General features: G+C 36.8%; 1 protein-coding gene across 2 annotated transcripts; it reads left to right on the top strand.

Moving 5' to 3' along the window:
* Positions 1 to 246: 246 nt before the first annotated feature.
* Positions 247 to 27,559, top strand: LOC129240286 (TPR-containing protein DDB_G0280363-like). 2 transcript variants are annotated; one of them, XM_054875991.1, is made up of 5 exons: positions 251 to 355; positions 922 to 4,532; positions 24,762 to 25,611; positions 25,895 to 26,005; positions 26,100 to 27,559. In XM_054875991.1, the coding sequence occupies exons 2-5, from the start codon at positions 4,463 to 4,465 to the stop codon at positions 26,176 to 26,178; spliced, it is 1,110 nt and encodes a 369-aa protein (XP_054731966.1). In that variant the 5' UTR covers positions 251 to 355; positions 922 to 4,462; the 3' UTR covers positions 26,179 to 27,559. The 2 variants fall into 2 exon arrangements, with proteins under 2 accessions (XP_054731965.1, XP_054731966.1); XM_054875990.1 differs by having other exon boundaries at positions 247 to 4,532.
* Positions 27,560 to 27,994: the final 435 nt, after the last annotated feature.

The following is a 27,994-nucleotide window of genomic DNA, read 5'->3' as shown; positions in this document are numbered from 1 at the left end:
TTCTGTTGTAATGTAAGTGGAGAGTAGGGATCTATTAGATACAAATCGTTGGCCGGGTTGTTGTTGTTAGTTAGTTTGGTTGTTGGTTGGTCGGTCGGTTGGCTGGTTGGTTGGTTGGCTGGTTGGGTTGGTTTGCCTTGCTTTGCTTTGATGGCCCGTCTGTGCATGGAAAAATCGTTGATTGTAACGGCCTGGGTAGCCCTATAAATAGCAGCACTTTGAGCCGGTCGGATCCAGTAGCTTCGTAACAACTCTGCTGGTTAAACGCAACGTGGAAATTGGTTTGTGAAGAACAAGAAGAGGAACATTTAAGAATTAAAGTAACAACAGCACGACTGCGAAGACGAAGACGACAGTAAGGCCACCAACACACAAATAATCTAAAACAGAAATGACAAAGGACCGCAGATTATTACTTTAAACAGAATTTTGCAGTAGCAAATAAAAAGTATAAGCGAGAAGTATGTCAAATAAAAACTTTTGTTAATTTTCACAAAGCCAATAAACCAGCAATAAAACTAAAACAAACAGACTTGACAAATAAACCAAAACTGAATATCTACAGACATTCAAGCAAAACCATCCATTTTCGAGCTTTTCAGTAACCACACATATGCGAAGCACACACACAACTACACACCAAAACAGCTGACACATGCAATATTTTGTTAATTGACTGCAAAAAATGAATTGTGTAAAATTTTGTTGAGCGAAAAGTGCTCAAAGACGCTGACAATTGAATGAATATACAGAACTTTAAAAAGGGCGAAACATGTAATATTATGCTACAAAAACAATATATATACCAAAAACAAAAAAAGAACCAAGAGCATCACATAGCTCTGACAATTTGCAAAAAAAATATTTTTTCCCATAAAATATTTGAAAATTCAGCAAAAACTTCAAATTAAATTTTTACAGCAGCAAAGTTCTTAAATTTGCTCTATAGCCACAGCAAAAAGCATTACACGCAGAGAGCACGAGTGAAGAGTACCCGCATTGACATCAGGAGAAAACCAGTACAGGAAGCTACCGAACAACAACAGCAAAAAAACCATTTCAACACGTACCAGCGAGCACTCAGGAAAGATATACCAACCCACAGCAAATGAGTGAAAACCAAATCAGCTGCAAATAGGTAAAGCCGTGAAAAAGAGGCTCCAACATACAACTGATATCTCCAGCCCCACGAAGTAGCCGCGGAACGAAGGCTTTTGAGCCAAATAGTCGCCATATAGCCAAGAAAGCGCCTAACAGCTCAGTGCAAACGACAGCCGACATCAGTAGCAGCTGGGAGAGCGTCGAGTAAGCAACGTCAGTAAATTTGGCAAACGACAACGAAAAAGAGGAACGAGCTCGCTCAAAGTAAACGGAAATTATCAAAGACGAGACGTGACCACGACGCGCAGGCAAAGCTACTGTAGAACAACCGGCAAATTGGTAAGCAAGCAAATGAAAAGAAAAAGAAACGCATAAGAACTTGAAGGGCTGCCCAAAGAAAAGGAAGTGACATTTGTGAAATAACTCCATTTTCATAGATCAAAAAAACGGGTGAGGCAAGCAAAGCAAAAAGCAAAAGGAAGAAAATTTGCCGAATCAGCCGTTTTTGCCATTAAATTTGTGGTAGCAGTCAAGTAACACAGCAGAAGCCGGAAAAAATGCAGACAAAGGTTTTACTGAACGCCACAGAAAACTGACAAGAAAATATACAACATTCTCGCAGAGCCACAAAGCAGTGAGAAAAGGAAACGGCAGTGAAATAGCAGTGAAGAAACAGAAAGCCGCAATTAAAGAGTGCCCAAGAAACCGCAAAAGTACGTAAACCATAAACTAAGAAAAAATCAAGGCGAAGATAAAAAGCACAAACGAGCCGACAAAGCGAAGCGGAAGGCGAAAATATTTCACAATAATAAGAAAAAATCGAATGCGCTGCAGGCGAGTATCCGGCCTACATGCAGAAAACGGCAACTGAGTGAACAGCAGATAACAAAAAATTAAAGGCAGACAAAAAAAAAAAAAAACAAGTGTGAAAAAGGCTAAAAACCACAAATTTAACAAAATAAAAATTCAAGTGATATTTTAGTGCTGTGAATGAGTCGAAACGGAGTTGACGAAGACGAAGCCTACAAAGCAGAAAAAGAAAATCTGTAAAAAGCAGCTGAAGGAAACTCCCACGACCAAGAAGCCAGCGAGACAAAAGCTGAAAATACGCAAAATATGCAGAGAAAATCAAGCAAAGCCACAAAAGCTGCAAGCAAAGGCAAATCGCTGCTGGAGTGAAATGAAAATTCACTAGACCAACGCAGATTTCTACAAAGTAGTTGGAGGGCGGCGTAAAATAGAATTAAGCTTTTGTAGCAATTCAGAATCTGTGAAAACTCTACCTGGAGGCAGAAAAGGGCTGGAGATTCGAGCAACAGCAAAGCAGCAGCTTAAAGAGGTGCAGTGAAATTTTCTTAACCGTAAAAATACACAAGTTCAGGGATATAAATCATTTCATTTTTTAAAAATTAATAATAACAAATGAATAACTCCAAAAATAAATAATAAACTCTTAAACAAAAAATTGCGCAATTAAAATTTAAAAAGAAAAAATAATCGAAATCAGCAATTAAAGTTGGGCGAAAAATTGGTTATGAAAGTTGGCGAGAATCAATGTGGAGCACAGCAAAATGTAAATTTAATATCTAACGAAGCGAAATCCAAACGCAACGGTTTAGAAATTTTTCAACAAGAAATTCTCAAAATTATTAACGAAAATATTTACAAAGCAACTGGGTAGCCATGCGCGAGCAATAAGGAAATAATTAATAAAATTAAAAAGAAATAGGAAGCAGCGTAGAACAAATAAACAACTACTCCTTTTTTAACGCCTTTTTAAAAAATACAAAAACCAACAAATAACAAAGTAATAAAATAATACTAATCAAAGAAATTTTAATATAAAAATAAAAAACAACACGAAAAAGCTAATTAGAATAACAAATTTGGAAGTGAATCAGTGACGGTGACAAAGCAAAGACAATTTCAAATTGAACTTAGTTGTTATTTTCAAATTTCGTTTTTGTTAATTAAAATAATAAAGCAAAAACAAAAACTACTACTAATAGACACCACAATTTAACTACTGTTTAATAATTGTTGAAAAAGCAAAAAACTACGTTTAAACAAAAAACCAAGTATAACTTAATAAGACTACAAAGCAACCCAGTTTTAGCAACGCACTCGAGCAAAAATGTGCCGTAAAGTAAACGACGATTGAAATAGCGGAAAGTTTTGCAGAAAGCAATCGCACAGCCGCGACGGTCGAATGACTTATCTGGCGTAGTAGCATAGCAGTTTTGTGTCGTTTTGTGTTACGTTTTTCTAACTCTGTGTTTAATTTTAATTAAATCAAAACAATTTTTGTGATTAAAGTGCATTTCTAAGCGTAATTTAATGAAAAATTAATCTTAATAACATAAACTAAAACAAATTTTAAGAAACATTCAAATACAAACTGAAAAAACTCCAACACAAAATAGTAAGTTCACCAACTCAAACACACAAAGACCAGAAAATAAAAATAAATAAAAAAGAAAAATCAGCGTAAATTTGCCATTTTCGTTCAGACGTTTGAAGAGAAGTTTTCCACCCGCGCTCAGTCGCTGCAGTTAACTGCAGCGCCAACATCATTAAAATTGGCAACACTACAACAACGCGCAACAAAAACCACAACTCATCCACAGCAGCTACCACTTCAAGTGCAAGCGCCGCAGCAATTGGAGCAGCAGCAGCAGCAGCTGAGGCCACCACCAACAATCGCCATATCGCTCATCGCACTAACACGCCCACAACACCCACTACGGCCATTAAGAATATATTTGCGTTTGTTAGTAGCGCTACCGCCGTCAGTGCAGCGGTCGATATACCGCCCAGTCCGGTCACAGAGGCAGCCGTTGAAGCGACCACCGTCAATCAGACGCCGCGATATTTGGACGAAGCCATCGCAGCTAAACGGTCACAACAGCAGCAGCAGCAACAGCACCAGGAGCAGGAGCAACGCAACAGCGAAAGGTTTAAAGGTGTTGCGGCGACACAGCAGCCAGGAACGCTCGCAGCGGCAGCGCATACGCGTAGTGGGCAACGGTCAACAGTTACTAAACGGCAGCCGCAGGCTAAAGACGCGTCTGAAAGTGAAGTCGAAAACAAAGTGGAAGCAGAAAGGCGACTTAGAGGTCGAGAATACGGCGGTGCCAACAGTGACGTTGACGACGACAGCGAGACTGAAATCGATATTGAAGTTGAGCAAGAAGTCGAACGTGAAGGAGCAGAACTGACGCTGGCAGCGGCAGAGGGTCGGGGTGAGGGTAGCGACGTGTGCGGCGATTTCGAAGCACAATTCGAACTGGAGGCCGAAGTGGACCGTCACGCCAACGATTTGATCCACATCGATCAAGTCTTCGAGGAGTTGCGACAGAAAATGGAAGTGCTCTCAGTACAAAATCAATATCAGGGACAATTCGGTGTCATCGGTACAAGCAAAGTTAAAGGTGAGTGACGATATTGAAATACATACATACACACATAGAATTATTTTATTTGTAGAGTAAAGTTTGCGTGCATACTTCTGTGACATGTTTTTAGATTTTGAAAAAAAAAAAACAAAAACATAGTTTAAATCTTATAAATGGTAAATAATATAAAAATATTTATATTAATTGAAATGGTTTCCTATGGGTGCGAAAATGATAACTAAGCGGAAAAACTTGTGCTTTCGTGCGAATTATTGCCTGTGCTTCACCACTTTAATATAATCACACTTTTTTTCATAAAAGGCAAATTCTCTAACTGTGGCTCACTACTTTTTTATGAAAGATCTGTGTGTATTCTTCGGGGCTGGCTTGAAATTTTCTTTTGCAAAGGTATGACTGGCCTCATTTGTGTTGCAAAAATGCTAAATATTTTAAGAAAATCTAAAATTGCTTGCAAGTTAAATTTTTCGAAATATGAATTTAAGCCGATTGTTTGGCACAACGTTCGATGAAACGGAATTAAAAAAAATGTATATATTATCCTTCTACAATAACTCACTGAACTTGCCAACGATTGCGATTTTAAAATAAATTTACAAAGCCAGTTTTTTTATTTTGTTCATGTTTTCAAGTGCGTTTAACAAACTGGGTTATTTAATTATTGAATTAATTAATTTCCCTTGAAAATTCAACTGTTTCAAGCCATTGAACATTTCATACCAAACTACTCCTGCGCTCCGGAATGTATTATTTTTATTGAAAATCTTGAATCTTAATTGAGCATCATTTTCTTTTTATCTGTGTTGATAATAGAAATAAAATTTATTTCGATTTACTTTCAGTTTTATGCTAAAAACTGTTTGCATTTACATTTGGATAATTTTTGCTTATTCAGTCCATTTTTTTTTTTTTCTTATTACATTTTATCGTTTAATGCATCACACATCTGCTGTGCCTATTGGAAATTATGTAATATTTTATGCTTGTGTTGAGAAACTGAATTTTTATCTTTGATTTTTTATTTTATTTATTTCACTCGTAAAGGGCTAATTTTTGACTGCTTTTTACTTAAGTACTTTCATTATATTTTAAATTATTTTGAAAAAAACGAATTGATGCAGCTTTTAAACAAAACTTTTTTATAAAATGTTAATATTAATCCTTTTTAGGGATTTATTATTAAAATATAATTTTGAATTTTTTTTATAAGAAGTGTTAAATAAAATTGCAAAACTCAAAGCGCTTGCTCTTAAATTTTGAAAGAAATTTCTGGTAAAAAATTTAGAATATTTAAATTTAATTGTTTAAAAACTCATATACAGCCAAGGCTATAGGTAGCTAACGCTGTCCCCTAAGTATTAAATTTTATAATTTATTATAAATTTAATTCAGAAAATAAATAAATAAATACTCTAGCGATTTTTAAAGTTTTGCTGAACAAATATTTAAAAGTAAAGACTTTCAGCATCACTTACAAAAAGCAGTTTACTTAAAAATTTAAATTTTTCTTAAAACTCAACCGTTTTAAATATTTCTTTTTTTTAACTAATATAGTTTTCAAAGAATTCGTGTTTTGTATCGAACGCATTTTGTTAGAAATTCATAATTGTTAGCGACATTTTAAAGTTTTGCTTAACAAATAAAAAATCACAGTTGTTTTAAAGACTTTCATCATCACTTGTAAAAACAAATTTGCTTAATTTTTCTTGGAGCTGAACCGTTTTAAATATTTTTTTTTTTTAACAAATATATTTTTTTAATGAATTCGTGCTTTGTTACGCACATATCTTAAACTTTTCATAAAAAAATATGCAAAAACCGTATTACATTTAACGATTTGCGGGTTTTCTTAAAATTATTGCCATTTTTTAACTGATATTTTGTTTTAAAAAATTTCGGCTTAGCAAATAATACATTTTAATCATTTCAAGTCATTCTTAAAACATGTAGACTTTTTTCAAATACTTTTTTTATTGTTTTAAACGGTTCCTTTAAATTTATAACTCCTTTCGAGTTTTTAGGCTTTATTACAAAAAATGCCAGCTTATATTGAAATTTAATTGTTTTTTGCGGTTTTATCAAAACTTTTTTGAATTATTTTAATAATTCACATATCCATAAATTAATTTAATTAACTTCCGTTAGCAGCTAAGATCCCTCGAAAAAGGTTGATTTTTATAGAGAATTTGTCGCTGTTTCAAGTGGAAAATACCAAGTTTAAGCAATTAAATCTGATAGATTTTTTTCCGAAGCATAGCATTTGCTTAAATAAATACGATTTATAATTGAATTTGAAGTGTTGGAATTAAAAATTAGTTAACTAAAAATTAATTGAATTAATTCATAAGTAAATATGCAAGTTTTCGGGTCACGCCAAGTCTTTAATTTAAAACTAGTTAACGCCTAGTTGGTCTATATGGTCTCTTAAATTTTATATTTGATTTAATATATTTTATGTAAAAAAAATATATTCGTTCTGTTAAACTTATTATTTTGTTTTAATTTTCGTTAATATTCTCTCTTATTTTCTTTTAAAGCTGAAAGTAGGCACGAATTTTATTTTTTCTTCACAGATTTCGCTTACTCTTTTATATAATCAGAGGTTTATATAACCAGGTGCTTGTTTTTTTCGCATTTCATTGATATTTTTTCATAATCAGAACTAAATTTTTTATAATCGTTAAATAGATTTTATAAATCACTTTGCAATTATTAAACCATTGAGAAACGCTAACAATTTTTATTTTTTTTGTCTGGACAACTACCAAGTACAGCACTCAGAAAACATTAAGTCCATTGTACTCCCCCGGGTTCCCCTTTTAATCTTCTTTAAATCTACCCGAGCTCCGAAGAAATCTGAATAGATCTTATGGTGCGAAGGAGCCAAGGTGGTCGCTCCTTAACGCTAATATATAATAGAATTGATGGAAATAATAATAAATTTAAAACAAAATTACCATTTTAAAATTAATTTTCAGCAAATTAAAAAAAGTATATTTTCGCTTTAACTAACGGAAATATGAGAGCTTTTATATGCATACATACGTACATGGTTTGCTAAAATAATATTTGAAACGGTGTAAATAAATAAAAGTAAAATTTTTTGCGTTGCGAATTTCGTAGCTTCGCAAAAATTACTTTGAAAATGACTTCAGGCACCAATTTTTCCAATATCATTCTTTTTTCTAGAATTTAAGTTAACATTATTAAAAAAAATACTTATTTATTATTCATAAATAAAATATTACAGTTACCCATTTGCAGTGCATAAAAATTGTAACATTTTCTAAATCACTCGTTGCCTCGTTTCCATCACTGACATAATGAAAAATCTTTAACCTAAAATGATTAACTCGTGTTTAATCCACTCAAACGTTTATTATTAATTATATGCTAGGATTTTGTAATAATTTTTTTATGAACTGAATTGTAGTCAATTTTCAAGCTGCAAGCTGTTTCCATTAATATTATTTTTCGGTTGATTAACAACGGCACCATATCGAAATACACAAGCAGCATAGGCACATCATTCAAACGAGCATATGTTACATATGCACGCACACACGCATACGAATGTGTGTGTTTGTATGTATTTGAAGCCAGTATTTTCATACCATTTCCCATTCTACATGTGCACGTATGTGTGTGTGTGTGTGTATAATCGCCGCTCTACCCCCTGAAGTGGACTAAATAAGTTTGTTAGTTGCCTCTACCAACAATTTAGCCTGCTTTGCAGGCACACCCCTTCGCTCGTCTTGCCTGCGGCTTACTTGTTTTCGCTTTTCAGTTTATTCAAATTATCTCAAACTCATATTATTACTACAAGTGTGCGCGTGTGTGTGTGTTTTATATGACTATTCTACATGCGTATGTGTGTGTTCGTGCACAATAGAGACTTCAAATTTCAGGGTCAAAACGGCTTCAGCTGCGAAGCGCCCATTAAATGAAAATGATATATGACCACCACTTCACACATGACCCTCTCCGCATGCCGCACTACAGCTGCTGTGCTGCGCGCGTACTACACACATACATACAAACACATGTGGAAGAACCTTTTTTTTAATAATACTCGTATTCCACTTCATTGTTTCATGCAAAACTGCGATTTGGTTCCATTTTTTTCATTTTGTATTTTTCCATTTTTTGTCACCAGCTTACAAAATTGGTTAGCTTCTTTCTTGTGTAACTCTTGGTGAAATTTGAGCACCACTAATAACAAAAGCATGAAAAAATAATGAGCAAAATGCACACACACACACAAACATATGATATTTATGAATCAATAAAAGAATAACAAAAGTTAGAAAACTAATTTTTCATACATTTGAAACATCGCTGTGCCAGCGCAGCTTTTGTGCTTTGCTAGCAGCAAATTCTTAAAATGAATGCAAAAATGTTTACTAATTCTTTAGACTATTAAATTGGCCGGGCTTGGGGAATTCCTGGAGTACGTCAAAGCAACGAAAAACAGCACACAGCCAGATAGCTGACAGCTCAATAAATTTTGTTTACAAAATTGCCAATCACTTAACTCTGTTCGCTGGCGCTGTGATACGTGCGAAAAGCTAGTCATAATTATAAATCTGATTATCAACGAGGAAATAGATTGCTAGAAAGAGTTGTGGAGGGCAAGAGGGGGGCGCAAGTAATGCCTTCAGTGCTTAATGATTTTTTGGAAAACAACTTCTCATCGCATAAATCTTTATAGGCAAACAGAGGCAAACGTATAAACACAAAGATATAAACACACACGGTATAAAATACCTAGGAGTGATGGTTGACAGCCGTTTAAACTTCAAAACACACCTGGAGTACGCTGTAAAGAAGGCATCGAGTGTGCAGGCCTGCCTGTCGCGAATCATGCCAAACTATGGCGGACCTAGCCACAGCAAAAGAATGCTATATAGCAGGGTAGTCAGCTCGGTTCTTTTGTATGCCGCACCGATCTGGGCTGATGCACTGAACTTAAATAGCTTCACAAAAAAACTGACAGCCGTCTATCGGCTAAGCGCTTTGCGAACTATCTGCGGCTTCCGTACAATTTCGGATGATGCTTCCTTCGTTATAGCAGGGCTAGTCCCCGTGGACATCTTGGCGAAAGAAATGCAGAGAGTGTACATAAAGCTATCTGAACACGACAGTAGAGCAAGTCGTAAAACTATTGCAGAGGAAGAAAGACGTCGTTCGATCGCCCACTGGCAAGACCGGTGGAACAGATCACCGAAAGGTAGATGGACGCATGGGCTAATACCCATCCTTACGACGTGGTTAGAAAGGAAGCATGGGGAAACAAACTTCCACCTAACCCAATTTCTTTCAGGGCACGGAGTATTTCGAAAATACCTCCATAGATTCGGCCATGACAGTTCCCCAAACTGCCCAATCTGCACGGATAGGGAAGAAGACGCTGATCACGTCTTGTTCCAATGCCCACGCTATGCTCCCGAAACTTGTGGTATTTTAAACGGAGAAAATATTATAAATTTTATGCTAAAATCGAGCGATAACTGGAAGCGAATCTGCGCGCATGCAAAATATATCCACAATGATCTAAGACGCGCGGAGGTTCGTAGACGAAGTAACTAGCAGCCTATGAGCTAACCAGCCCCGTGAGGTAATTCCTTCCTGGTCAGTTCCGCGGGGAGAGTGGTAGAGTGGAGAGGTGTTTAGTACGTAGGTGTAGCTGTGAGGCTACAAGTCGTGCATACTGCTATGCCGGTATAGCAGTACTCATGAGAGTTTCCTCTTCATGGGCGTCATCCCGAAAAAAAAAAAAAAAAAAAAACACGGCGCCAATTGCATGCCAGCAAACACAGTTTCAGCAGCGTGAGAAAATTCGATTTCTTCAGTTGATATCAAACGCGTCTCGCCAATAATTCTCAAGCTGCATATTCAATTTATTTGAATTAATTTAGGACTTATTGGAAAAACTTGGCAGTTTTACATTTTTTCGAATAACCAGGTGCCAACAAATCAATGGAGGCAGTTATACTACGATCAAAGGTTGTTCAGGAATGTCTGGCAGCTTTAAATGATATTAGCACCGCCTTCAAGGTCAGTCTTATACGGGTTCCGGGATAGAGATATTGAAGGAAATTGCAAGGCCGATTAGCTAGCCAGAAAGGCTACTAATCTTCCATTGCTTGAAAACAGATGCAATATTGGAGTTCCTTGCAAATTAAGGATAAAAAATAATATTATCTAAGAGGCCTATAAGTCATGGAGAGCAGTAAATGCTTGCGTTACAACCAGGCTAATTTGGCCGCAAATATATAAGAAAAGCTCAACGAACAAGCTCACGAGCGAACCACTCGAAGATTGTGGCTTGTGTCATCGATCATTGGCTGTTAGGTTGGCAGAAGAGTGCATAGGAGTATTTTCTCAAGGAGCATTTTCTCATTTACTGCGGAAGTTGAAGAGACGAGAAAGAGGAAAAAACACTTCCTCTGTAATTGTCCAGCCCTTACTAGGAGTAGTAGTAGTATTTATTGCAAATAAAAGAAAATTATAATATACAAAATTTTAAATTTACTTATTGCAATATTAAGAAAAAAATAAATATTTACAATAATTTAACGACAATTGCATGAGCCGTCTGTCGATTTTTTTTTGTACAAAACAATTATTCGGTTTACGGTTTTTAAAACCAGTTAAACTCTTTTATTAATTAATCTCTGTATCTAGAGGCGTACTTAACTAGGAGCAAAGCAGGGTTGTTATGGAAACATTCTTTTGACTCTCTTACGGAATTATCCGATATTCGGTTAAACTCTATCCTACGTTCCACAAGAGCGTCTAAATGGTTCCATGATGAATAAATACTGAGGGTTGCGTATTACACAGTGGTACCACAATGAACCTTCATCTAACCCATATAGAGATGAGCCAATAAACTATTCATAACTATAAAGTGGCCTTTAACTGCTTTCATTTTCACAAGTGCCTGACTAAGCTAAAGCTAAGGTAAAAATGCACTAATTTTTCCAACTATTTGTCGGCCAGCAAAACCGCTCACACAGGAGTTTAAGAAACTTCTGAGAGAACGAAAATACGTTTATCGACAAGATAAAGTGAGCTGTAATGTTCCATTTGTGGAACAACATCAAGACGCACACCACAAATAGGAAAAGGAGCGCGGCCAAACACCCAAAAAGGGTGTACGCGCCAATTATATATATACAGGTATATAATGTTAGAGTTTAGTTGAAAAAACAAAGTTTATACAAATCAATTAGATTAAATTTTATTTTCAAAATTACAATTTAATTCAGATTATTTCTCTTTTTGAATATTTTCAGTCTACTTAAAAAATATTATAATAAATTTGTTAACCACATTTCAATTATATTCATAAACATCCTGTAAAATTTATTTGAAAATAAATAATTCTCTTAAGTAGCGCACAAATTTCACTTATTGTTCGAAAAAGCTCTTCTTCCCATATCAGCACCAAATATCGTAAAAGATTGCTGCGATCTTGAGCATTTAAAAGAAAAAATTTGTTTTTTTCATATCTTTAGAAAGCCTCTGAGTAGCAAATGCTCTTCTAGCTGGTTGCGTGATTAGTACTACTAGTAAGTGCCGACGCGCACTCCCGCTATATTTAGTAGCTTCCACTAAATTTTCACATTTCATAGTAGTTCTGTAAACATGAATGCCTGCCTCATTTTTCGTTAAGATATTTACCAAAATTACCAAACTCAAAGGGGGAATCGTAAAAGCAGCAATCGCGAGCTCATTAAAATAGCTACCTTGGCAGCAATGTGTACGCTTATCATATGTAACGGGTCTTCCCGGAAATTTTAATGAAGGCAAATAATAGAAATTGCATTCATTTGTATAGGATTTCCCGAATATCAGTTGCGTCAGCCTGAAAGAAATGAAAGACTTGGAAATAATTTTTGACTCAAAGTTTACATTCGCTAATCATTTTTATTTCATTATTACAAAATCGTATGCTATGCTAGCTTTTGTAAGACGGCACAGTTTGGAGTTCACTGCTCCGTTTACACTGAAATTGTTAAATCGGGTGTTTTTTTAGAGCCAAAGAACTTAAAATGATAATACAAAACAGAAAATTTTTGGAATAAATTTTTTTTATTATAATCTGGTGGATAAATTCATGGCAATAATATTTTAAGTATGACAGCCGGCATACGTCCGTCGCTGCTACGGGTTACGTGGTCCATTCGATCAGTCTAATTTTTGACTACTTCTTCCAATAAATCTGAAGAATAAATCTAAATTAGCCCAATCAGCAAAAATGCAGCGCAAATGATAGCAATTTGCCTACAATTCTTGCGCGAGCTATATTTTACAGGTACGAAAGCCAAGATCCTTACGTAAAATTTTTTCACATAGGGGAAAAGTCCAAAAAGTTGAGAACAATGACGAATTGGATTTTCAGCGTTGTTGTTGGTTTTGCTGCAGTAGCATAAACATTCCCTATACATATACGCAGTGAAAGTCCTTAGCCGGATATAATCCGGATCGTTCCGGTTACGTAGAGCGGACTTTCGTGGAAACGGACATTTCAGCGTTTGTTTTAATACTTCGCTCTATGGAATTGGCGAAAAGTTTAATTTTTTTTGTTTAAATTTCCCCTATTTGGATAGTTCAATAGCTCTCAATAGCGATAGTTCCCATGCAGCTAAAAAACACCCGATACATGTATGTCAATAGTACATTCAAGACCTGAGCGCTCGTCCTTCATCTGGTCCTCATATTATGCATGTCATACTGTCAGGTTTGACCGGATCCAAAAGGTATTCTTACTATGGGGGCCTATGTATTAAGATGCTTGTTGATAAACTTAAAAGCCTTGCAAAGTAGGTGAATAAAGTTGTCTTTGTCTTTCGTTTTCGTTTTCAATTTAATCTGCGGTGTCTCCAGTCTACTGTTCCATACTCCTTGAGAGGATTTCCTTTACTATGATCTCTGCGATGCTCTACGTTTTTCTGTGCTGGGGTCGATATAACTGTGAACCCCATTCAGTTTCGGTGCTGGATATTCACTTAATTCATGTGATTAAAAATTCGGAAATGTTGGTTGTTGTTGCGGCAGCTTACTAAGCGCTATAACTGCGGTGTGATCAACGGTAGACCCAGAAAACGTGCTCTTTTGACAGGTTGCGTCCAGAGGGAGAGGTTAGGTGAGATAGGTTGATATTTTGTATATATTTTTGTGCCGTCACTTAAAACTAAAACAATAATGAGACAGCGAACTATTTCTTCTTTTATTCAATTCCATATTGCCACTATGGGGCAATAACATGGGCATAACCTTAGTATTTTTTTTAATTTTAATACCCAAGCTAAACCAAAAACTCAATATTCGGCTGTGTTTCGCCCAGCAAACTTGTGCACGCAAAATGATGTGTATTAATTGCACTCTTTAACATTTTTCTCACACATACATGTATAGTGTGCATGTGTGTATGTACTTCACATGAAAATGTCCATCTGCACGCTCATGAGTCGATCCATCCGCTCGAAACTTATTAACCCTACAGTAGTCGCGCCCCTGAAACTGACGTAATTGGTCGCGCGGTCTACATATGTAATCCATTTTAAAATTAAAAATACAAAAGATAAATATTTAACTCTTCCATTGCTTTTGTTTTAAGTATTCTTGTTATTGTTTAATTTATTAATATTAATCAAAAATAACATAAATAAACTTTCTGTTCTTACATAAAATAAATAAAAACCAAAACTTCATTTTTTAACAAAAAATTAAGATACTTCACAAAAGTATAAAATATATATAAAATAACCAGAAGATAATTGAGATGTTTTAATTGTTTTCGAAACATGACGAACATACAGTCTTGGAATGATCAGGACAAATGAATTTATTGCAAACGTTACACACTTTACGGGTGCTTTTATTACGGGCCCTTCCACAATCGTAGCAACGACCGACGTAGTTATTGTGCGTTGGACCTTGATGACTTACAACTTGTGGAAGATCCAAGAAGTCTTTTATTTTAAATGTCAGTGTTCTAGGTAGCGTGGTAAGTGTTAATCTTTGGTGAGCCAGTGGTTTCATCCAAGACAAGGCTAAGTCTATGAGAAAATCACGCCTTTTGACAGATTCATAGTTACGGTTTGCAGTGTAAATGCATAATGCGTTGAGAGCATTGAGGTTTACAAGATTATAGAACTTAGTCAGCGGCCACCTTGTCGAATTCCTAGATACGTCATAAAGAGAACACATCTTGTCAACCAGATCAACGCCATTTTTAGTGCGATTATAGTATGTTATTATTTCCGGCTTTCGTTGATCTCCGGTGTCAGAATCAATCGCTGTATCGTTGTGCATTGTAGACATGGCTATTACTACTTTGTTGGCTTTTGGTACATAAGAAACCAGAGTATATGGAGAGTGAGTGATTTTGAGGAGCATATTGTTAGAGGCAATTCTAAATTCCCGGGGAACTTCTCTTTTATCTTTTCGAACGGTAGCAACCATTGTAATTCCATTATCAAATCATTGCTTTGCTATTTTCAGAGAGGAAAACCAATTGTCCATAGTAATATGATATGTCTATTCAAAATTGGTTGCACCATTCTCACCACGATATCAAATCTCTCGTCGCTTAACCGAAATGGACCTTCGGGTTGTTGGCCGGCGTAAATTTCTAAGTTATAGGTGTATGGGTAATGAACATCTACAAGTGCAAAAACTTTCAGTCCATACTTAGCAAGTTTATTTGGAATATACTGCCGAAAAGAACAACGCCCTCTGAAGGACAAGAGTTGTTCGTCCAAAGTCATTTCAGCAGAGTAGCTGAAATTTACATATGTAAATATTATAAGAAAAGTTCCACAAAATTGTAAAATGAAAAATTATGCCAAAAGTCCACTTTTATTTACAAAGTATAACTAGCTATTAGCATAAAACCTAATTTAAAATACTTACGTAATCGGTCGCGCGGCATACATACGTAGACCATGAATTTCACGAACCTCTAGCGACACAACTGCATGCGACAATTAACAGCGGAAAACTGAGAGTGACTCTCAATTTGTTAGTTACAAGTAGCAAAAATCTCCGATGAAATCGATGCACGATTTTCAAGAAATTTAAAATTTAACAATGGTGGATTACATATGTAGACCGCGCGACTGCTGCAGGGTTAAAAATGCACCAAATTCGTCTCTGGTGATCCCCATAAAAGTGGAAGACATAAAAATCTAAATTTGCGGCTTTCAAACTTTATTGCAAATACACTTTTGGGTGTATGTGTGCACACACACATATGCATAAACGAGTGTATGCGCTAGAAGTTATTGTATTAATTCCCGCAAATACCCAGCACACGCCACACTGCCAAACTGAATGAATTTTAAAATTTAATCAACCACACCTCCAAAAACAAGCAAAAAAATCTCCAAAAAACTAAATCAAAAATGCAGAATTGCTAAGCTGCAAGTTGAGTGTGTGCGTGTGTGTGTGGGTATGACACTGCATTAGATTATACAGCCAACTACTGCTGCGGCCTTTTGTGCCACTTAGTATACATGTACACCTATGCATGTGTGTGTGTGTGTAGTATCCGAAATACACTCCGGCACCGGCAGTAAGTTGTGTGTCTGCGTTGTGTGTTGCCCTGTGTAGCTTTTGCACCGCAATCGTATGCGCCAGAGTTGGTATTATAAAGTCGGTGGCCAAACAAGTATGACATGACGCTCCAGGGATTATGCAACTTCCTGTTAATCCTGTCACTTGGGCGAGCTCGAGACAGATTCGCACACACGCGAACGAGGGTGTTTGCATAGTTTCTATACATCTAAATGCTCGAGTCGAGAGCGCACACAAAAGGCAACTTTTATAAAAGCGAGCGGCAAAGAAAAAATAAGTAAATTGAAATGGCAAAAGTAGAAGGACAAAATAGAAGCGCCAAAAGGCCGAGCTGAGAAATTCAGTTGAGTGCCAACACAGCCGCGTGGAAGGTGTATAAAAAGCGGTTGGCAATTGAAATCCATACCGAAGGGAAAAGCTGACTGAAACCTTGCACCGAAAGGCGGCGTTAAGTGGGTGGAAAGAGATAGAGGGGCGTATGGGTAGAGTGAGGAAGCTGTGCGATTGTGCAAAGGCGCATTCAAACATTTTGCCAAGCATTCTTGCGATACTGTCGGCGGCAATTGAGTCCGTCAGCTCAGGCTGTTAGCTGGCTAGGCTAAGCCAGCAGTTGGTTGGTTGGACGCGCAGCTGTTTCATTTGTGACACTTCGGCCCGTTCGGCGGCAAGCGACGCGCCTAACTGTCGCTTGTATGCGACCGTCCGCCGGCCTGCCAACAATTACGGTTCATCATCACAATTGCCGGGTTGCGCTGGCTTCAACTGATCGCTCTCTCAGAAAGCAGCATACATGAGCATATATTTTACACATACATACATACATATATAGATGTACATACATACATACACGGAAAGTGCGACGGCCGCGCAACCATTCATTATACGCTTGTGTGATTTGTTGCCAAGTTGGCCGCTTCGTTGATATGTAAGTATGTATGCATTTATGTATGTATGTGTGTATGAATGTATGCACTTTAGCTTAGCTATCAGCTGACTGTTGGCCCCGTCACACGTTTTCAGCACAAATCATACAAACATCAGTCCCTTTGCCACATCTCATGGCCCCTCTCACATTGTTCATCCTCTTGTCCAGTTTTTGTGGTTTTGAAAATTGCAGTCAATTTAATTTCATGTCTGACTGTGTCCACGCCAACTGGCTTTCCTCGCTCCACCTTTGCTTTCACACTCTTTCAAATGGCTACTATTTTTTTCAATTTTGTTGTAATTCTTATTTGCATATTCGCTTACAAGCGCCTGTACTCGTGTGTATGTGTGTGTGTGTGCATGCTGTTACCCGCATAAATTACACACTTTATTGCCGAGTGTACGCATTCACCAAAAGGATGTGTCGTCTGAAGGACATTTGCATAGAAACGTTCTTGCGAACAGGCACACACACACCCCTTCCACTTACCCCTCTTCTTTGCAGCCTCACCGCTACTCGGCAGAGTTTTGCGTCATTTCTCTTGTCGTTGTCGCTGTCGTTGTCCTTTGAATTCGCTAAGCTTCTGCGCGAGCGGCAAGCTGCAAAATGCAGCCGAATAACCCGGTCCCGCGTCACACCAGCCCACTCTACAGCCAACTCAGCACACCCGGCAGCTCAATTATTGAGTTTTTGTAAAACTTTGCTCGTTCAACGCACATTCACGCGCATTTAAAATTGCATATGCTTTTTTTTGGTTTGCTTGCGTCTTTATACTTTTTTTGTTGTCTTGTTTTTCTTCTCTTTTTTTGTGTGGTAGTTTTTCGCGTTGTTGAATTAGCTTTGGAAATTTTGTAATGAAGCTCGCAAGTGTGTGCTTTGAAAGCCACCCACCGCCGCCCAGTCATGGCCAAGTCGAGTGAATTCTGTGCCAAAAAATGCGAAAATGCACACACAGCTCATTCATATACTTGGCAGTCCACATATATGTCTGTATGTGTGTTTGTATGTACGTTTATTTATGGTTATATCAACAAGCACACCCACATATACATACACACATACATAAGTATGCATTCGACTTCAGTGTTTTTGTTTGTTTTTTTGTGTTTGAGTGCTCGCGTGCCTCACTCGTTTGTTGTTTGAAGTGTTTAGTGGGATGTGCGAGACACAAGCCACAGTGTTTAAAAGTTGTGCCAGGTTAACTCAGAAAACTTGAAGTAGTCATTTTTATTAAGGCCTATTAAAAATCAACAAAAAAAAGGTGGTTAAGAAGTTAACCCTCCGTTGGGCAGACTTTTTCGACTTTGGGCGTAAATTTAAGATCTTGCTATAATAGCTAACAACTTGAGCTTCCAGGTAGCGTCCTAAAATTTAATTTTCTCTCGATTTAGGGATTAAAGCTTTTAAAAAGGTTCCTCCAACAGGAAGAAAGAAGACCAGACCCGGGTGGTCAATCGAAGATTTTAAAAGAGGTACTCCACGGTGGGTTAAAAAATTGATGTAGTAAACAAAAAAGCCAAAATTTTACAGACTTATTTGGCTTAAAATTCCAAAACCCCACAAATTAATTTTGTTATTGCTTTTTTATTTTGATTTTTATAAAAATTTAATAGAAAATAAATATCCACATAAATGAGAAGTAGAAAATTATAACTAAATTTTACACATAGTTCGTATAGTTATATCTCTTATAACAAATACGAGCACATTTTTATATCGGCAATTGAGCGAGCCGGCAATCGTATTCGAGCCTAATAAATCTACCTGATTTTTAAAAATGGCGAAGTACTTTCCAAAGCGACGCATGTCCTCCAATCTCAATAAGACGCAACTTCTCGCTCCTCGAGGCAGTTTATTCATCTTTTTCTTAGCATTACAGTCCTTGGTGAACCATTGCTTCATTCACAACCTTGTGCCATCTGTCTCTATCTAAGGCTATCGCCTTCCACCACCACACGTCTAGCTCTTCAATGTCAACTTGTACGTCTTCGAACCATGCCTTTAAGGAGCCTCCTCTTTTTCGGCCTCCAACAGCGCGTAATTCAATTGACTTTCCAGTTATTATCTCTTTGGGCATTGTAAACACGTATCCGAGCCATCTTATATTCTCAGATTTTACCTTGACTATAGTTTCGTTGTTTGCTAATAGTTCCAGGTCATGTTCACGAGGCAGTTTTTTAAATTTTTTTTTGATAAATGTGGTGGAACCGAAGGGCTTATTATTTTGTGGTACAACAACTAATTGCGAGAAATTCATAAATCCATAAAACCAAACCCAAATACTTATTTCAAAATTAAAATTTAAAAATGCATAATTGATATGTATGATAATGGCTATTATTACGTTCGGTTCAGCACAAGAGCAAAAGAGAAAAGTAAAATGAAACAGAAAAACAGAGGTAAAATAAAGTAATGACGCATCACCCTTTTGTAGTTCCCCTTTTTTAATTATGTGTAATAAAAATGTTTGATGATCGCACTCAGTTATTTGAACCGTGGAAAATTACTTGACAAAATGATAGAAAAAGTTTTTTCCAATAGCGGTGGCCCCATAGAAAAGTTCCACATAAAAAACCATTTGCCACTAGGAGTCGGCTTAAAACTGTGGGTCCCTTCATTTGTGAAACAATAATAAGACGCACGTCACAAATATTATTTCATATTAAATGTTTGTATTTTAATAATTTTCATCTCTCTCGCTTTGCTAATGTTTTCAATTAATCGAAATTTGTTCAGTAAATATCCAGAAACGCAATTCTGTGCGTTGTGACGTGATGCAATAATCTGTCTTCTTTTTATTACAGTTTGCTCTAAATTTCGTTCTACTCAATTCAAATTTTATGTGCTTTATTTCTTTCTTTATTGTGCACTGTTGTTGTGCTTATTATTTCTGGCACATCCTCATTTTTCTGCCTGCTGACAATAAATAATGTGTACATATGAATGTATTTAGACATGCTTACATTTGCATACACTCGTATGTATGTGTGTAAATAGATATATATGTAAATGTACGTGCATACAAATGTGGCTTTCTTGTGCAAATTTTTCTTCTTTCAACAAACAATGCTCGCTTATGTCACTGTTAGCGCACAGCTGTGGCTAGTCTGGCTCCTACCAACTCTTGTGCGCCAGCCCCCGCTGGCATTTACATGTCTCAAGCAATTCCCCACTGTGTTGGCTTTTGCTGCTTGAACGGCTTACTTATTTCATTTATTATTTAATCCTTTTGCGCTGAACGTGTGTTGGCAATTAAAACAGGAAAAAATAACAAAATATTGCAAACAAAGAAATATTGCAAGAACATTAATGGGGCTAGCAACAGCAACAACAAAAACATCACAATACAACATGAAATGCCGCTTTGTCTGATGAAATTTCACCTTCGCCTTGTCGAGGCGCAGAGAATGAAATGTCGCCAAATGAAATGCTCTGCCTCCCTCCCATGTTGCCTATTGTATTTGTATGCATATTTGTTGCTATTACTGCTATGAATGTGATGAAACCCCATAAAACCTCACTACCGCCCAGCAACAAACAGTTCCTAACACGGCACACTTTTGTCACTCTCGCTGTTGTTGTTACTTCTGCTTGTTCGTCTTCTGCTTTTTAGCATTTGTGTGATTTCTGAACGACTGTTGCTAACGAAGGCGTCATTGGTTTGGGGTTGGTTAATTGATAGCTTTTGTTGTTATTCACTGCTATTGTTGTTTTTGTAGTAGTTGTAGTAGACGTAGTAATTGTTGCTTACTTAGGCTTATTGCCAATACAGTGAACGAACTGCAATCAACTGAACTGCAGCTATGCTCATGAGAGCGAAGAGCAAGAGAAATACCTAAATACATGCATACGTACACATGTACGCACCTACATAAATGCTCACTTTCGGGTAAAGCGGTAGAAGAGAAGCAAGTTTTAAGTAGGCAATTGTATGAGCAGACAACAATAAATTATACGGGCGAAGTTACTTACGCAAGTTTCTTCATTACTACTAAGCTGGTAAGCAACTTGCTTCAGAGAGCGCTGCCGAGTTTTTAAGGAAATATTACACACAATTTTCTTGTTGTTGAGAACAATCTGCCTATTGTGAAGAGCACTTGGAATATATCATTTAAAATGCTCATTTAAATGGATTGTAAAATTATTGCAAAACAAAAATCAGGTGGTGAAACTAAAGAATATTTTATTGGCCTTATGCGGTTTTTCATCGCCTGATATGGTTCCGATAGACTTTTTTCTCTAACAAAAAATTACATTTCCACTTAGAATCACCCGTTTACAAAATATAGAAGCAAATTGGAGTAGTCAATTCTGGAAGATACGTTCGAATTTTATTTTGATAATTGAATTATCAAAACAATAGTGAGCAATAAAAATAACAAAAAATATCCATAGGGCACTGGCATCAAATGTGGTAAAATAAGCCGTTACTGGTAGTCTACTATTAGCAGGCATATTAGGTCCCTCCATTTGTGGAATAACATCAAGCCGCACACCACAAATAGGAGGAGGATATCGGCCAAACACACAAAAAGGGTGTACGCGCCAATTATATATGTATATATATGTATACATGGCCAACAACTGCCGGTTTATTAGCATTTCCAAGAAAGGTATGAGGAACTTTCTATTCTAATACAACAACAACAAGCGTATCGCTATTGCATACTTGAAAACAATGAATGCTTGTGCTTTTTTGAGATTTCTACTTTTTTTAATTTCTAAATTTTGATTAAATATTCGACTGAATATTGCAAATAAGTGTCTTTTTCTTTGTTGACAAATACAAAAAAAAATTAAGCCGATTAAAAATAGTGCAGCTTTTGGCTCTTTCATTGACACAAATTTTTTACCCCTTAGTTTGGCAAAACCATTTTACCCCCCGTTCCACAATCGATTCTGTTTCAGAAAGTCTGATTTAAAAAGGTTAGAAAACCAAGAAAATTTAATTGAATTTATAAACGTAACTTCCATCACGAACAACGCAATCATTTCAACGATTTTGCGGATTCGTTTGATGATTTCTGGCGTTACCGCCTCATTTGGGCGTGCACTGAGTTTTGCATCATCGGTGTCTCTACGACCACGTTTGAAGCCAGCAACACAACAACCATTGGCTAACAGTGAGCGTTGGATAAAAGAAATATAAGAATATAACTTTATTAGATTTTAAATACCAGGCGCAAATTACTCATTCATTCGGAAGATTAGAAGTTAATAGATAGTTAAATAGACAACTACAGTATACAAGCAGGCAAGCAATAAAGTGCGCAAAAGTCGAAATAAAGATTTTCCTCTCTCAAAACAATTTTTGTATTTTCATTTAGTAATAAAGCTAAAAAAAAAGTTGTTGAATAAAAATTTTTTGTTAATAAATTAAAATATATTCTCGACTTTTCCATGCAGTTTTTGCACTTCGTTGCGATTTAATATCTTCAATCTCTACATACACGCGGTATGCCACATTTGAAAAAATTCGAACCCTTAATACGTACATACATACACACATACTTACATATATCGGTCTACGAATAAAGTGTTAACTTACTTAATAAAATAATAGATTTGCAATCAAATTTTACTTGATAAAGAAGACTTTACACACTAATCCATGCATACATACTTATGCACATACCTATATGACAAAAGTATAAATTTTCCTATTAGTCATCAGCACAATAATTGCTCTATTCTGTGTGTTTTATCAACCGTTTTACTGCCATTGGTCATTAGGGAAACGTCAAAGCCGTGCACATCGCCCTCACCAATCCAATACCATTTACGATTTCAGCAAAAATTGGAGCTGGCCAACCACTCTATGAGTGTCATGAAACTGGTACAAATAGGACTGTTATTGACTTAATTTCGGTTTTTCTAAAAATATTAAGCTCGAACTAGTTAGGTAAATAATTAAAAAAAAACCAATGAGCGGTGATTACAGCCAAAGGCGTCAACATGTAAAAGTTTGCTGCGCTTCTTTCAGCACTAACTGAACGTGATTCAAAATTCGACTTTATACATAACTAATTTGCGTTGCTTCTCTTATTTAAGCAAGTAACTGGTGGAATTTAATTGTCGATTTCAAGGAAGCGTCTGTGGGCATTTTTGTACACTTTTAGTTGACTTTAACTTTAATAAAACTCTAAAGCTTCGAACAGTACTAGTTTTTTACTCTATTCAATTTAATTCGTTCGGAAATGAGCTATTCCAAAGACAATTGGATTTACTACGAGTAGTTTTTTGTAAATTTTTCCCTACAAATTTATACATAGCCTCAAACATGAGTCACATACATACGTGTTCTGTTTAAGATGTACAAATATGTTGTATATAAATATATGTAAGTATGCATGCTCATATGTATATCTACATGCATGCACGTGTGTGTTTCGCCCGTCTTCACTTTCAATATTATTTGTTGGATACAACATGGCGACTGCAGCAACGAATTAACGAACGAACGAGTGTACAAATGTTGGAATAAACGAGCAAATGTCACGCAGGCATGCCTTGGCACGGCACCCAAAAACGGCTGATTTCCAGCTGAGTTGCCAGGTGATTGCGTCTCATGTCACCCGGCGTTTTGTCTTTAACTTTATAGTTGCCTGCAAGTGCACACAAACACATACATGTTTTACACTTGTAATACATAAAATTAACAACTCAGCTGTTTGGAGCAAACAGCTGTTTAGTTGCTATAACTGTAACAGCTTGCAGCTCTTCGCACTGTAATTGCAGCGCCTGCGCTTTATGGTAAATACTGTTTATTGCACTTTGTTTCTCTCGATCTCTCTCGCGCTCGCATTTCTTCTCTCTCTGTTAATAACAGGTATGCACAAACGATGTACAGAATTTTGTTAAGCTCTTACTGGCCAGTGCATTTGTATTCATTTCACTTTCGCTGAATGTCAGCTGTTGAACCTGTTGTTTTAGTTTTATTTTTAACAGCTGTTAGGCGCTTTTTATTCACAACTAGGGGATTGTGTTTTGAGGTTGGACATTTCTGCACATTTTACATACATGCATATGTAAATAAAAATTCTGTTAATGCGACCTTTAGACACTCCTCTGTAGTTAGTAGCACAAAATCGGAGAGTGAGTATTTTGGAGGCACGCAGCTGTTTCTTATTTACAGCTTGTGTGTATGTGTGTTTTAATAGGAAAGTATTTATCATCTAGCCGGCCGGTGCAGTCTGCTCTTGCAGCGATTGAACCAGCATAAAAAACAGATTTCTTTCTTTTTCGGTGAATTTGGAGTAAAGGTTTGGAATGAAGTTCTTGAGATGATACACAACTTAAAATGCAGTTGAAGAAAAATAAACGCGTTCTATACAGAACATTTATTGGGGTTGGGCCAAATAAGATCTACGACTTATTTCCTAATACATATGTATGTACATATGTAATTGCGTGTTTTCTTTTGTAGGTTAGAATTAAATCCTTAAACAATTGTAAGGGATACATGAAGTACATAAGATCGCGTTGAATTTATCGGCCACCAATAAAGTCTAAAATAGCTTGGGTAGATCTTATTTGGCTCACCCTTATTCTCTAGGCTCTGCTCAATTCTTGCGACAGCACGCGCTAACCAGATAACCGCTCCAATATTTAAGCGCGCTGCCTACTATATTATTTCACATTTTTAATTTGTAATTTGAATAAATAATCCAACTTGTCAGTTTGTGAAAAATTTCTAACGAATTCCAAACATTTTAATCTTCTTTAATCGATAGACTGGACGAGTCCGTTAACGCCACCACCACCACCACCATCATCATCATCACAACTGCTATCAACAAGCCACAGCATCACCAGTGACAACGTTGCGCACAATCAACGCAACGGCAACGGCAACAACAACAGAAACGTTAACAACTACCAAGTAAAACAGGACGAGGAGCAGCTCCTAGAGCTGTACACCGAGGACGCAGTAGAGGGTGGGGACGTTGTTGACGGCGGAAATTGGTCAGCGCCACTAAAACAAGCAGAACAACACTACAATCATCATAATTATCAGCACGAGCAGCGACAGCAACACTTTTATTACAACAATCACCACTACGGTGGCACCCACCACACTAACAACTACCACCATCATAATCAACCACACACCAACAATTACCACCACTATCAGAAACACCAAAAACAACAGCAACAATACTACAACCACCAACAATACACCACTGGGCAACAAAAACAAGCAAAGCAACAGAAATCGCAAAAACCCAACAACGCAACAACAAAAGAAGAGAACACCAAAGGCGCCTTCAACGACAACATGTTCTACTATGAGCCACCAGTGACTGCGGCCATTACACCAGTGGGCACACCAACATCGGGCAGCTGCTTCGGTAGCGCCACCACTGATGTGGACATCGCCGCCGTCAATGAGCTGGCACAGCGGGTGCAGACGGAGTTGCGGGATGCCAAGAAGCGTCATTTGGACTGCACTGAAGTCTCATTGCCATTTAATCTCATGCCGCGCATTGCGGCCGAAATAATCAAGGCTTCGGAGCGGGAACCGTGTGGCGTGCGTGGCTGTTCGCTGTACATCGATTTCGAGTGTGAGCCGAGCAATGTGAGGTAGGTGGACTGGTGGTGATTGGTTAGTGAGTGACAAGAAAGAGTGGGCAACTGGTAAAGAATAGCGAAATTATGTCGCGGTATCAAACACAAAATTATGAGCCATAGAAGTTGCCCACCGATGGAGCGCTAAACGCAGCTTTACTCTGCTAGTATTTGGTGCTACTATCGGCTTTGTTTTATTACTCACTCATTGCGCTGTTTACCAGACGGCTTTACTGATATTGGATATATTTTCACGATAACTACTCACACTCTCTACTCTCTTTTCCCAATTTTACAGACGCATTGCCTCGTTCAAAGTGGATGACTCCACCGTCTCCACCTTCGAGTTGTATCTCATGCTAAAGCAGGACAAGAGCGGCTGGACCTCTTTGTTGCCACAATTTATCAAGTATGTAACTCGACAAGCAAGCGAAAATATGCAAGCTAGTCGCATGTGATCGCTCAGTTATATTCAAACTAATTTTTTGAATTTCTTTTCGCAGAAATCTTACACGCAGCAACACCATTTTGGTGAGCCCCGATTTCACGCTGACCAAAAACAAGCTTTACTCCTGCGATTAATGCGCTTAAGCGAATTCCCGCTGAATGGTTGCGAGAAGAGAGATTTTTTTTATTATATGTATACATACCAACCCAGAGATCTCATTTATTCTCCTTCACACAACCACAAACAAAGCATAACAAATACAAAGTAATGAACGAAACGAAAGGACCTTAAACGAAGGGCATCAGAATTTGGTCAATTGCGTATTAGCTGTATGGAATAGACCACTTATACGCTATTCAATTTTTTTATTAATCAAATGGGCGTGGCTTTAACTACAACTACAAAAGAAAACTTCAAACAATTACTACAACAAAACCAGGAACAACGCATAACGAGAATACTTTACTTTCTCAACAATCCCTCCGAATTTCATTATTTTTACTGGACACCAGAAACAAACAGTCGAAAGAGGCAATAAAAATAACGAGTTGAAGGTAGGAAAAGGATGTGAGGTTAGAAATAATTGAAACCGCTAAGGAAGGCGCTGGAGATTTCGGATTAAACAAATGCAACAACCCCCAAAAAATCAAAAAAGCAAATAAACTTGGATCACACTTTTTCTGTTCGCTAAATTTCTAGAGAAGTCGAAAGCAAGTTTCGGAATATGGCGCATACATAAATACATGAAACAAAAAAGCGACAATTACAATTCAATTCGTATCAACTACAACTACAATAGCAGCAACCACAACTCAATAACATTTGCAGGCAAAAAAGATAAACACAGGAATACCAACGGCAACAAATGAACCAACAGTTACCGGCTAAATAATTTGGACCGAAAACTTATGAAACTAACAAAGGGGTAAGAGTTATGCAATTAAGGTGCAGAGAAATTGTATGTAACGACAAAGCAGTGCGATTTTGCGTACCAACGGTGCGCGATCGTTGAGAACTAAGAAGCAAAAGCAGTAAAATAAGTGACTACTATTTTGGGAATACTGCATTCGTTAGAAGAAGAAGAAGAAAAAGAAGGGATAAGATATATGTAATTTATAAAATTAATAACAAAAACAAACAAAGAAACATTAAATCGGACGCCAACGCTAACGTCCAACACTGTATTTATGGTAGTATTACGTAAATAACAAACCAACAAACATACAAACAAGCAAACAAGCAAGAAAAGCTCTTTAACTTATTTCCTTTTTCTATGCAATGAGAAATTTAATGCCGATTTTTTCATAAACCTACAAAACAAAACAAAATGAGAACAGTTTTGAAAAAATCAAGTAAGCAAATAAGAAACTCTTAAAACTTTAAGATAAGCGATGCAAAACGCAAAAACAAACAAAGTCGATGTGATATTAATTAATGATAACTAATTGATAGTAAGAGAGAAACAAATTAATATTAAATTAAAATTTAAAAAACAAAATATTGGTAAAACACGAATTTCAACACAGTTTTTCTTGTTATTTAATTTGGCCAAAGCAATTTTTTTCTTTATTCCAAAATGCAATAGAACAGGAATTAAGTAGAATTATAAATGTGAGTATTGGAGTATTGGAAGTAAGTAGCTGGATTGTTGTGGAAAGAGAAAACATAGACGCAGGCTGCGGGCAAAGCGACTCACACGGCATTGGCAATAAGCAGGAAGCGGCTGAGTGAAGGCAGTTGACAGCAGTGTGAAGGCAGCGTGAAGGCAGCAGTGCGGAGTCGCGAAGCAGTAAGACGCCACCCGCCGGTGGATTTTTTGCGGTAGAGTGAAGCAGCGAAACATTTATAAAAAGTAAGAATTTTTGGAAACAAATATTTTAGATATTTTTCTATTTTTTGAGACTTTAAAGATGCATTGAAATAATAATTAGCTGCGAATGGCAAAAAGTC

The sequence above is a fragment of the Anastrepha obliqua genome, chromosome 3, assembly GCF_027943255.1.
Source record: "Anastrepha obliqua isolate idAnaObli1 chromosome 3, idAnaObli1_1.0, whole genome shotgun sequence".
NCBI classification, from domain to species: domain Eukaryota; kingdom Metazoa; phylum Arthropoda; class Insecta; order Diptera; family Tephritidae; genus Anastrepha; species Anastrepha obliqua.
This window is presented reverse-complemented; position numbering and strand designations above follow the sequence as displayed.